Genomic DNA, 13423 nt, shown 5'->3' with positions numbered 1-13423 from the left:
AAATATGATTACAACACTGTTCATCTTCAGTTCCAAATTGAAGGTTCATAAATTCCATTTATGAACAAATTAAATTGCACCATACCCAATACCAGTCCTTGATGGACTCCATTGTTCATTTCCCTATGTTGTGAGAACTGTCCACTTATTCCTAGTCTTTGCTTCCTATCATTTAACCAATTTTTAATCCATAAAAAGGTCCTGTTGTTTTATCTTATGACTTCCTGGCGTAGTTAGGGGTCTTTGGTGAGGTATCTTGTCAAAAGCCTTTTGGAAGTCTGCTGCATCAGTGTTATCCACATGTTGGTTAACCTGCTGCAAAAGCTCTAAAAGATTTGTGACGTAGGACTGCCACTTACAGAAGCCATGCTGATTCCCCCAGTGCTTAATATTTCTGTTTTTAATAATGGTTTCTAATACTTTACCTGGAATAGATGTTAGGCTAACTGGACTGTAATTCTCTGGAACCTCCCCCCCCCTCTTAAAAAAATGGTGTAGTATTTACTACTTTCCAGTCATCCGGTGCAATTTTAGCAACAATTTACTGGTTAACAAATCAATAATTTCACATTTGAGTTCCTTAAGAGCACTTGGGTTTATGCCATCTGTATGTCAAGACTTACTAGTTTTTGGTTTACACAGTAATCTTGGAACTTCATCTCTCACCACCTCAATTTAACTCAGTTCTTCAGACACTTTCCTGAAAATAGTCACTCAGGTGTGGATACATGCCCCATATTTTCCACTAAATGAAGCGCACCAATTATTCCTACGTGGCTGGTAAGTTAACAGGTTTGAGGTCAAGCAGATATTTTCAGGGAGGGAATTTCCAGAGAGGAGACACCATCCTGTAGTGACAATCCACTTCTTCAAAAGTCAAGGTACACATAGCAGTGCTTCTACTCAAGATATTAATGGTCAGACACTCCCATGAGAATGAGGTGTCCATCTTAAGCATCAGATTTGAGGCTCTATTGAAGGGTGGCAAATTGTCAGCAAATTGAGTTAATGTTAACAACTGAATGTAAAAAGTGAGCTTTTGCATACATTCTCAAAACCCTGCCCTGTAAAATATAACTGTTGTTTAGTTAATTGATATTTGGTGTGTTGAAGTGCAGGGTAAACATAATGTTTTAATACTGTGTTATCAAAGTAAGATAAATGTATGGTTTTGTGTAAACAACAGGTTTGGGGGAAATCAGTTGTGCTGCACAGCTGAGGGATACCACTTGGAATTTCTCTCTCTGGAGCACCAAATACCCTGGGGTATAACCAGCATATCTGTTTATGCCATTTTTCCCCAGAAACAAATGTTTTAAATACAGTTGAAAATAGAATAGAAATATTTCTTTCATTCTGCCTTATTGACAAATAATCTTGGTATAAGATATCAGATCATTGTTGTAGTTGATCACTGTGAATTTTTTTCTTATTCTCTTTATGTGGCTAGATGGAAGAACTGTGAAAAAACAGTAAAATTGGTTGGAAGGGAGAAACTAATATGGACCAACCATTCACTATGAGTTCTTTGGTAAGTACTGAGGATCGATGCATCATAATTCATAGGAAACTGCTAATCATGATAACGTCTGCTTAGATGTTGTGGGCATTTGCTGGAGAGAAGCAAGCATTCCCTTTAGGCTCAAAATATACCCTGGAACACATTGCATCATTTTGAAAAGTAGTTGCAGAAAGATGACTCTCCATCTTTATTTATTTTTAAACTGACTCATTTATTTTTTAAAATTCATTTAGTATGCTGTTTCTCAATTTAAAAATATTGATGAATTACTCTAAAAGTGAGATTCTGGGAAGACTTAGCCCCTGGTAAATCCATTGAAGTCATTGGTCTTAGAGTGGTTTACATCTGGTTAGGACATTAAAGGTGAAACTGGGGAGCCATAATTAGAGAATGCAGCAGCAAGGAAATGTCATGGGTTGGGGGCCACATCTCTAAGGGAATATCACCTCCCATGTCACGTCCCTTCCTCCCCATGTCACATCCCTCCCCGTAGTCAGGCAAAATAAAATTATTTTCCTACTGAGGAGAGGTCATTTTCAGTTGGGTGAATGGCACAGTAAATTAAAAAATCTCTACAGCATTGCAATCCCAGACCCATATTAGGCTATCCAATGGCTGCTTTTTGCAGCTAATTAAATGTCATATGTAGTTTGGTCATGATAGTATTCCCGCTTCATTACATTGGCTGCAGCTTGTGTAGGTGAGTGGGGAAGTATCAGGATGTTGACATCTTGTTATCCAATTTAGATTATTAGATGTTCTGGGGCGGGCAGGGAGGAGAAGGCAGTGTGAAAACAACAGCCAGTTATCCCATGTCATGACTTGGCGCGAACCACATTTCAAACCTCGTTCATGATCCTTCTCTGTAAAATTAAAATATTGGAGTAGTTAATACTGGTTTGAAAGTATTAACTGCAACCCACCTGCATAAGTGCAATTTAAAATAAAAACTACAGTGAAGTGTAACATAATAGGCATTTTTTAAAAAAACTTGCAAGAGCAAAGAGCTTTTGGGAAGCTGTGGTTTTGTGTGTTGGGGTGTGCACATGCAGCTGGGGATTATCTTGCTTTTAGTGTAATTTTCTGCCATTATTTTGTAATGGCCTGGAAGAAGCAAAATTAAAGTTCCTTGAATGTTGTTGAAACCAAAAAGTGCAGCTAATTGCAGCTTTTTCCTGAGTTTCTTGAATAAGAAAGTATGTGAATAAGGTCAACAATCAAAGTGAAATGTAACTTGTGATCTTTGCTCTAACAGAAAAGGCTAGCTGCTCTGCCTGACCACACAGATGTTTCGCTGACCCCCGAAGAACGTGTACGTGCCTTAAGCAAGCTTGGTTGTAATATCACCATAAATGAAGACATTACTCCACGACGTTACTTCAGGTTTGGAGTGGAGATGGAGCGTATGGCATCTGTGTATCTTGAAGAAGGAAACCTTGAAAATGCCTTTGTGCTCTATAATAAGTTTATAACGTAAGAATTTTCTGCTTTGGGATTTTATTTGATATATACTTCATTTAGTTTTTAGGGCTGCCAATGGATACCGTTTCACAGACTGATAGAAAGGATGAGTCTTTCCAGCTGACCACTTTAATGCTCATTAAATGTGTACTTCTCAGGTACTTTTCGCAGTCGGTATCAACAGCGTGTCGGCACCTGTTTTGCTTTCCATGTTTGCACGGGTTTCACACTCCAGATCTCATCATGGGAGGCTGCCCCGCGGTTTCTCTGTGGTTTCCCTGATTTTTCCCCCTGTAAACTTATCACGAATTTTCACAGATGCCGCCGCCAACCAGCGCCCAGCCCACTTTATGCCAGTGTAAAAGCATTTGTCCTGTTTTTGCTTCCCTCCGCCCCCTCCAGTCTTTCTGCGTGATGTGATTGGTCAGTTGGTTGTGTGACCATACCCACTCTCCTCAGTTCCCCAAAAAAAATTTCCGTCTTTTTTTTTTTTTTTTTTAGCGATGGACAATAACATTGGAGCGTTTGAGCATTTTTTCCACTTTTGAGCTAGTTTCTCCCTCGTTCATTATGCACACTTCCTCCCAACACTTTCCCCCTGCGTCATGTATGTGTGTTGGCGTGCAAGAACTGTATTCAGCATGTTTTTCCATTTGTGCCCTGTGCCATCGCCCTAAAATCAAGTGCTCTATGCAGTTGTGGTCGTGCCCTTCCTGCATAAATTTATTTAAAGATTTCTTTAATTGACAGAAGTGCCGCAAAGTACATGCAGTAGGGTTTATTTAACACATCACACCGGGGGATTGGCATCGTTGAACAAGGGGACTGATTAGTTCCAAAGTGTGCAAGAAGCAATGGTTAAGAAGCACTATCCAAGCAAATAAAAATTTTTGGCTTGCTAAACCCCAAGACAATAGAGTCCCGAGAACGTAATAGCATCTGCATGACTCAGATAAATGGGGTGTTCGGAAGTGATATGCGAGAAAAAGGGGTTAAAGTTCTCTGAGGTTGCAACCTGCCCCCCTTTGGGATGCCAGCATCACAATAGTAATGCACTTGCGCAGAAAAAAAAAAGCACGAAAGAGTGCGACTAACCCTGGGCTAAGGAGACAGTTGTGAAAGGATGAGGTAGAACACAGAATCCAGGCTGTGCAATGCAAATTTGGGGCTTCTGATTAGGTGTGAAACTCGCTGGTGCCAATTCGAAGCAGACACGGTCGCGAAAACTGCTCATAAACAGCGCAGAATACTCCCAGTGTGAAATCCACCCCATTCATTCATTACAGGGGATTCAGATTTCCTTAGAGTTCAGTTTCTGTTGCAGGAATTGACAAGCCACCTGTTCCAGAATAGTTCCATTAGAATTAGTGGCATTGCACCATAGTAAATAGTATAAAAATTAAAGCTATTGTGCATTTAGGTTCTGTGAGGACCTACTGTAGAATTGCAGTGTCATAATTTAAACTTGTAAAGATATAGAAAGGTGAGAATGAATAAAAGCACAATGTGTCTGGCCCCATACGATTTCTGCAATCTGCTTTTGTCTTGGGACAAAAAAATAATGATGATACTGTGTGTATTCATCAGGGACAAAAAGTGTGTTTCATTTTCTAGCTTGTTTGTAGAAAAGCTGCCTGGTCATCGAGACTACCAGCAGTGTGCAGTTCCAGAAAAACAGGATATTATGAAGGTAGTGTTGCTTTTTTCACTGGCATTTTGGAGGGGGGAGTGTTCTTTCTAGGAATTGTTAACCTTTTACTGCTCTAGAATGGCAGCTTTCAAATTTGCTGCTTCAGGGAACCATTGGGCATCAGTGTGTCTGATAATGAACCCATGCACATCTGCCAGCACATTGCAAAGGTATGCTCCAGGATAAACAATCAGTGCTGCAGGGCACTGTTCAGGCCTGTTCAGTTTCAGTATTATCCCCAAAGAAACTGAGAGTACAACTTGGAACACACCTAACTGTCTCTTGTAGCGGCACGTTAGGTAGTGTCTTTCAAAAAAGCTGTCTCCTGTTCCCTGATAAGCTTTCAAAGAACTCCAGGTTCCCCAGCAAGCAGCCCTAATATATGAGCATTGTTTAAGCCCATTCAGGGAAGAGTTTTACTAGTAGTGCTCACAGTAGTGCAGCCCTAGGCAGGATTACCCATAAATCTTACTAAACTTGACATAGGACTGCCACCTAAATTATAACTCTAACCTTCATACAGGCAAACGAGGTAGAAAATGTCACACCATTGCTGAATACATAACTGATGCACCACTCCTACTTAAATTTGTACTAGCCAACTGATTTAGGTCTCTGTCAGGTCTCTGTCAGACTAGGATTCTGTCTTCGGCAGACTCTCTATTTTCTACTGTTCTAAAATAAAAGCAAACACAATAGAAACATGTATTGTCGAAGGCTTTCACGGCCGGAGAACGATGGTTGTTGGGGGTTTTCCGGGCTGTCTTGCCGTGGTCTTGGCATTGTAGTTCCTGACGTTTCGCCAGCAGCTGTGGCTGGCATCTTCAGAGGTGTAGCACCAAAAGACAGAGATCTCACACACTGAGAGATCTCTGTCTTTTGGTGCTACACCTCTGAAGATGCCAGCCACAGCTGCTGGCGAAACGTCAGGAACTACAATGCCAAGACCACGGCAAGACAGCCCGGAAAACCCCCAACAACCACAATAGAAACACATTAGCAAGATACAATTACCTTTATCTAGTTAGGTTTATAGCTAACATACAATGCATACATAGTTTCATATGTGATAGTAGATAATTTAAACCATACATTTATTTTGGTTAAAGAGAGATATTTGAAACCACCGTATTTTTTTTTCTCTGTGACTTTCTAGAGTACAGATTTCCTGGCTTCTAATTAAGCCATAGTTTTCAATCTTTTTTGGACTTCCATTATTGCTGGAGTTATTTAAGCATTTTTACTGCCTGAAAATGTAACTGAAAGCACTGAACAAGCATCACTAATGTAAATACCACCTCCACTTAACTTGCAACTGTTTGCTTCCCCAGTCTGGTTTATTTCCAGACTTGGCTGGAATAAAAATTGAGTTTAAATATCATTGTCTGCCAGTTCTCCCCTGCATATGCCTCCCTCCATTAGCATAACAATGCAAGAATTCAGGGTCAGGAACCCATGTTTGTTTTGTGTTTCTGTCTTGAGGACTGAATTTACTGATTTTCTGTGACCTGATTCTGTGAGCTTCTCTGCTAAAGTAGGTACGATCTTACCTACTGTTCCCAGTGCAGGAGCTATCATTGCCGGTATCAAACAAGAGCACTTGCACCTCTTGTGCCATATTTGGGGGAGGGTTCATTAAAATTGCACTGTGGTCATGTTGTATTGGCACTTCTAGTAACTACAGATGATACATACCAATGAGCATGCTTTTTGTTTACAATAAACAATACCTGTTGGATATGGTGTTCAGCTAATGGTTCAAAATGGAGACGCTGAAGCACTGACATGCATATACTGATTTATTTTGTTTTTATTCCACTCCACCACCAAAAAAAAAAAAAAAGAAACTGAAGGACATTGCATTTCCAAGGACTGATGAGCTGAAGAGGGACTTGCTAAAGAAATACAGTGCAGAATATCACGACTATATGCAAGACAAGGTAAATGTTACCAGACAAATATATTTAATAGAGCACAATGCAGTGGTTACAGTGTCAGATTAGGATCTGGGAGATCCAGGTTGAAATCCCCACTCTGCCATGGAAGCTTGCTGGGTGATCTTGGGCTGGTCATTCGCACTCGGTCTAACCTACTTTGCAAGGTTGTTAGGTAAAACAGAGGAGAGGGAAATGGTATTGCAAGTTGCTTTAGGTTTAGGTTTGGGAGGAAAGTAGAGTATAAATATCTAAATAAGCATGTGAAATTTAATTTATATTTGATAGAATGATGCTAATGTTACATTTGTCTTCCCCTTCATGAAATAATAAACGGGACTGAATTGTTTGGGGGTTTCTCTTAAAGAGAAAGACATCCGTAATTATCTTTGAATGGGATGAACCTTGAGCAGGTTCTGAAGAGGCAGCATACACATTCTCTAAATAAATAAATAATTTGCTTCTCTTTATAACCCCAATAATGCAATAATTTGATAATAAGGATGATATTAAGATCAAAAGATTACCTGAGTGACTGGCAGTTGGCAGGAAACGTACTGCTTTCTACTTAAAAGCCAAGCTTCATGGCCTTGGGGCATAATCTGTGAAAACCCTCTGAATGTCACAACCTCATCCCTCCTACCTTCTTACAGGGCATCTAGTCAAGCCACAGAGAATTATCATCCTGGCCAGGGGGTTTTGCAGTTGGTCCAGCTAGGAATGGAAAAATGTCTTCCATAGTTCTTCATTCTATGGGCTGGGTTGGCTTTGTCTCCCTATCCCATGCCTAAGTATTTGTAAGTTACTCTCAGTAAGTTAACGTAATCATGAAAACATTTAAAGGGCCAAAACATGCACTAAGAATAGAATCATAGAGTTGGAAAGGGTCTTACATCTAATCCAACCTCCTGCCCAATGCAGGAACGGCCTAAAGTATCCTCAAAAAGTATTCGTCCAGCCACTCCTTGAAGATGGCCAATGAGGGGGGACCCACCACATCCCTAGGCAGCTGATTCCATTGCTGGATTACTCTTAATGGCTGATTCCGCACACGTTGGATAATGCACTTTCAATGCACTTTATCAATTGTTCGAGGTGGATTTTTTGTTCCGCACACAAAAAAATCCATTCCAAATGATCTACAAAGAGGATTGGAAGTGCATTATCCAACATGTTTAGAATCATCCAATGTAAAGACATTTTTCCTAATATCCAGACAGTACCTTCCCTTCTGTAGTTTAAAACCATTGTTTCCAGTCCTATTCTCTGCTGCCAATAGGAACAGCTCCCTTCCATCCTCTAAATGACAGCCTTTTAAATACTCTCTTCTGAGTAATCATGTCTCCCCTCAACCTCCTCATCTCCAAACTGAACATTCCCAGGTCCTCAGTCTTTCCTCGTAGAGCTTGATCTCCAGGCTCCTGATCATCCTGGTTGCTCTCCTCTGTACCCATTCCAATTTGTCCACATTGTTTTTGAAATGAGGCCTCCACAACTGCACACAATACTCCAGGTGGGGCCTACCAGTGTGATAGTGAGATAATGGCATGCTGTGATTTGGATGTTATGCCTTTGTTAATACACCCCAAGACTGCATTTGCCTTTTGTGCTGCTGCATTACACTGACTGCTCATATTTAGCTTCCTATCCACCTATATCCCAAGATCATGTTCACATACACCACTCCCTAGAAGTGTATCCCTCATCCAGTATGCATACTTTGCATTTTTGTTACTTAGATGAAGAACCTGGTGCTTATCCATGTTAAATTGCATCCAATTCAAATGTGCCCACTTTTCCAGTGAGTTCAGATCTCATTGAATTCTATCCCTGTCTTGAAAGGTGTTTGCTACTCCTCCCAGTCCAAAGACCAAAATATACAATAATGTGGCCCTTTCTACATTACTATATATGAATATTAACTTCTTCTTACAAAATGTAATGTGAGAGTCAGCTCTAAAATCTTCACACATTTTCTAGGCCCATATGAGACAGGGATCTTGCTAAAGGTAAGCAGATCTGGGTCTGATTGGTGCTTGATAGGACATCTATCAACTCCATGTATACTGCTTAGAGTTTCTGAGAAGAAAGGCAGCATACAGAAGTAATAAATGAATATAAATACACAGGAAGGCTTGATAGATTTACAATACAACCTAAACAGTTATTCTTGTCTTTTGAGCTACACACTCATTCACTTCAGTAGACTAAGAACAGTGTAATTCTGTTCAGGATTGCACTGTTATTTAACTAAGTGGGATTTTAATTCTCCTTGTCACTGTGCCTGTATAATTCGGTGCCCCTGAAGGATGTCTCAGCCCTAGACCCCTTCCAGTCTGGGTTCCATCCGGGACATGGGACAGAGACGTTGCTGGTCACCCTCACAGACGATCTTCATAGACATCTGGATTGAGGCAGCTCGACGCTGCTGATATTATTGGATCTGTCGGCAGCGTTCAATACAGTCAATTACTATCTTCTGACTCACCGCCTCGCCAATGTGGGGATACGAGGGACTGCCTTACAGTGGCTTGTCTCTTTTCTCCATGGTCGGGAACAGAGGGTGGCGCTTGAGGAAAAATTGTCATCCTGCCACCCTTTGGTGTGTGGAGTCCCACAGGGAGCAATACTCTCCCCATTATTGTTTAACATCTGTATGCGCCCCCTTGCCCAGTTGGTGCGAAGTTTCGGACTTGGGTGTCATCAATATGCAGATGACACCCAGTTGTATCTGATGATGGACGGCTGGCCCGGCTCAGCCCCAGATGTCCTGGAACATGCTTTTGCAGCCGTGACTGGTTGGTTGAAGCAGAGTCGGCTGAAACGGAACCCAACGGAGGTCCTGTACTTGAGCCACGGGGGATTAGGTTTGGGACTCCGGCTCCTGGCCCTCAATGGGGCACTGTTAGTGCCATTTCCGAGGGTTAAGAGCCTGGGGGTGATCTTGGATGCCTCCCTGAAAATGGAGGCACAGGTCACAGTGGTTGTCAGGTCCTCTTTTTTCCATCTGCAGCAGACCAGGCAACTTGTCCCTTACCTGTCAACCTGTGACTAACTACAGTGATCCAAGCAACGGTCATCTCTAGGCTAGATTACTGTAACTCGCTGTACGCAGGGCTGCCCTTGAGCCAGACCCGGAGGTTACAGCTGGTACAAAATACAGTGGTGCATGTTATTACGAGAGTGCCAAATAAGATGCATATAACACTGTAATTACGCGAGCTGCATTGGTTGCCAGTGGAGTACCAGATCAGATTCAAGGTTCTGGTATTGACCTATAAGGCCGTGTGTGGACTGGGACCAGCGTATCTATGAGACCATCTCTCCCCATATATTCCCCAGAGGATACTCCGATCAGGGGACAAACAGCTGTTGGTGGTCCCTGGCCCCAAGGAGGCCCGCCTAGCCTCGACTAGAGCCAGAGCCTTTTCGGTCCTGGCTCCCACCTGGTGGAACGCTCTGTCTGCTGAAATCAGGACCCAGCAGGACCTACTATCTTTTCGCCAGGCCTGCAAGACAGAGTTGTTCTGCCAGGCATATGGCTGAGGCTGGGCCTCCGCCGGCCTGGAAAAAAAGGGGTGTATAAATCTTAACCCTCCCTGTGAAGGCTGTCCACCATCTTGTTTTAAATGTGTTGTTTTTAATGAACATGAATTTTTAAATGTATTTTTAATATGTTGTTATCCACCGTGAGCCCGCTCACAGGGTGGGTGGAATACAAATTTGAAATAAATAAAATAAAAATAAAATAAATAATAATAATGTAGAGGATAAGCAGTTACACAAATGACTGAGGCAGAGCCATATCTAAAGATATGGTCTGCATTATCACATGTGGTGTTGGCCCCAATGGTTCTGTTTATTTAATTAGAAAATGTATATTCTACTTCTCCAAAGACCTTCAAAGCACAATCAAAACAGGCCAGCACCACTGAAAGAAGCCAGAGTGTAAAACTAAGGGATTTGGCCTTCTTTAGTGAGGTTCCCTCCCTTGTCTTTGATTGTTGGTTTCATCTCTTCACTTAACATATTTTTCCAGAACAAATGCAAAGCTGAATTACTGAAGAAACTAGAGCAGCAGAATTTGATTGAAGCAGAGAAAAAGCGAATTGCACAAATCCGTCAACAGCAGCTGGAAAAAGAACAGTTTCAGTACTTTGAAGATCAACTGAAGAAGCAAGAACTAGCCCGTGATCAGAAAATTAAAGATAATTCTATTTCATCTGAGCAGACAGATGGGAGCGTGCTGTCCTCATGCCTTCCACCACATCTGAACAATACTTTGTCCACTACATTAACAAGCAAGAGTGAAGCCTCTGCTGGTGGATCACCTCCAAGTAGTCGGGCAATAAAACCAGCTGCTACACTGAGTGCTGTCCAGAGTAAGCAAACATCTTTCTTCCTAAAGGGCCATTGCCCCCCGTTTTTATTTTTAAAATACCTCCCATTTTAGAATACTCATATATGGACCATTTTAGCATGAATGTTCAGGTCAGGGTTACCATCACATTTCAGATATATTAAAAGATCAAACTTAAATACCTACAGAAATACAAATGTTTACATGTCAGACAATCAAAAGTGTTAGGCTCCAGTTCAGCACTGTGTTTTAGGGAAGCATTTTACTGTAAGATTTCTCTGTGAATGACCCCCCTTCCCCTCTCTGCCTCCCTTTCCTTGCCAGGCAGTGTGACTGAAGGGCTGCGAAGTGTAGTTTTGCCCAAGGATCTTTGTCACAAGTTTCTGCTGCTTGCAGAAGCAAATACAGTAAGAGGAATAGAGACATGTGGAATTCTCTGTGGAAAACTGGTACAGTCGAATCTTCACATTTGTATGGGGAAGGCACTTGTAATAGTAATGTATTTTCCTATAATGAAGTGGTATCAGATCAAAAGCAGATTTTAAAGTGTGCTATATAGCTGGCTTTCTGTAAAATAGCTTGTATGGGTCTGTTCAGAAACTCTTACTGAATTAAAGTCTGAAGTTTGCCTTTCTGCATGAATAGTTAATTATGCGGGAGGTATGGAATTTAATTAACTTGCTGCTATCCACTTGTGGTGCAGTTAGGCACCATTAAAAGATTTGTCATGATTTTTTCTAACTTCCATGAAATGCAGTTTTATTGCCAGAAAACTGACATTAAGGATAGCGGAATTTAATGATGTGTTTTATCCTCTTATTTTGCTTTTTAAAAAATATGCTTGGGTTTTACATCGCAGTAATGTATGCTAGTGTCTGATGCTCTCTTCCAAAATACTTAATTGTGTCTGAGACATGGATGATATAAAAACTATTCACCCTGGCACATGAGGTATACACAGATGCTGAATATGACCATTATGTTTAATAAGAAGATTAAAAGCATGCAGTCTGCAGGCCAATTCTGTATATGTTTACTATGGGCCAAGCTACAAGTGACGAATGACACTTGAACGGCAAGTGAACAGACTCAGGGCCAAACTACAAGTGACAAATGACACTTGAACGGCAAGTGTATTCCTCCCTGTTAACTTGCCCTCCACTTGCTCTCCACTCGATCCACTTGCTGTTCAAGTGTCATTCGTCACTTGTAGCTTGGCCCTCACATGTATTCCTCCCTGTTCACTTGCATTCCACTTTGCACTCCACTGTGGAGCGCAAAGTGGAGTACAAGTGAACAGGGAGGAATACATGTGAGTCTGTTCACTTGCCGTTCAAGTGTCATTCGTCACTTGTAGCTTGGCCCTAAGAAGTAAATTCCACTGATGTCAGGGGGATGAAGCTTCAGCTGGTATAAATTAGCACAGCTTCACTTAAAGCAGTAGTAAGGACTATGCCAGCATATTCCAGTGTTAGGTTCTGAAGATTAAAGTTGCTGGTTGAAAAAGATATCTTTCCACCTTTGTGTTTTACAGACCCATAATGAATTCATTATCACTCATGTGGTAGTACCAAAACAATCTGCAGGGCCAGACTACTGTGACATGGAGAATGTGGAAGAGCTATTCAGTGTTCAAGACCAACATGATCTCCTCACTCTAGGCTGGATTCATGTAAGTATACAGGCAGTGAAGTGCTGGGGCTGGGAGGGCAAGAATGTAGATTTTTAAAAAAGAACATACAGTTGTATCAGCATTACAGGGGGGAAAATGACAGCCCTCAAATACAGGTGTAACTTTTCCTAGTCTCGCCACCTGAAAAAGGTGGAAAGAAATAAGAAATGAGCTAATCAAGCATAAAGTTCATGATATAGTTGGTTTTCCCCCCTGCCTCCATAGGGGTAGATGTACATGGTATAGGTGATGGATTATCATTGTTGCTGGCAAAATGGCAGGGCAAATGTCAAATTCATATTATTGTGTTACATCCTGGGCAAGCTGATCAGTGCAGAACTGAAAACATGTAGATGAAATTGTTTTGGTGTGTTCATAATTCACAGCTTAACTCAAATACAACCTTACATCTCAAGAGGTGTTTGGATCAGTACTGCAGCTGAATTGGCAAACTGGACATGCCAAAACACTAATACATTTTTTTTCTACAATGTACAAATACTCTCACATACAGTGTTTGTGTGATTCACTTTCTCTGACAGTGGCCTTAGGTCACATTTATATGTTTAGTTCCGTTGGAGATAATGGGTCGGATCCACTGATCTGTCAGTGGAAGGCCCACATGGTTATGGATCCCCCCCTCCCCGCAGCCACTTCCAACTTTGGGAAAATTGATTCCTTGGGGTTTCAGGATCATGTGGTCCAGCAGGGTATAATAGCAATGTAGGCTGCAGTGAGGGAAAGGTGAAATCACCCACTTTTTTTCTGCTATCAGTTCAACTGT

General features: G+C 41.5%; 1 protein-coding gene across 4 annotated transcripts in view; it reads left to right on the top strand.

Moving 5' to 3' along the window:
• STAMBPL1 (STAM binding protein like 1) overlaps positions 1–13423 on the top strand; it is a 42944-nt gene that overhangs the window by 23831 nt on the left and 5690 nt on the right. For 2 of the 4 annotated variants that reach the window (XM_054983446.1, XM_054983447.1), the window contains 7 exons: positions 1451–1531; positions 2778–2995; positions 4598–4673; positions 6518–6613; positions 10647–10989; positions 11292–11416; positions 12502–12639. In XM_054983446.1, coding sequence (XP_054839421.1) covers positions 1502–1531; positions 2778–2995; positions 4598–4673; positions 6518–6613; positions 10647–10989; positions 11292–11416; positions 12502–12639 — 1026 coding nt within the window. In that variant the 5' untranslated portion in view covers positions 1451–1501. Of the gene's footprint in view, positions 1–1450; positions 1532–2777; positions 2996–3066; positions 3142–4597; positions 4674–6517; positions 6614–10646; positions 10990–11291; positions 11417–12501; positions 12640–13423 lie in introns of those variants that run through there. The other 2 variants (XM_054983448.1, XM_054983449.1) reach the window with 2 other exon arrangements.

The sequence above is a fragment of the Eublepharis macularius genome, chromosome 6 (genome assembly GCF_028583425.1).
Source record: "Eublepharis macularius isolate TG4126 chromosome 6, MPM_Emac_v1.0, whole genome shotgun sequence".
NCBI lineage: Eukaryota > Metazoa > Chordata > Lepidosauria > Squamata > Eublepharidae > Eublepharis > Eublepharis macularius.
Note: the sequence above shows the minus strand (reverse complement) of the source record. Positions and strands in the feature narration are given on the sequence as shown.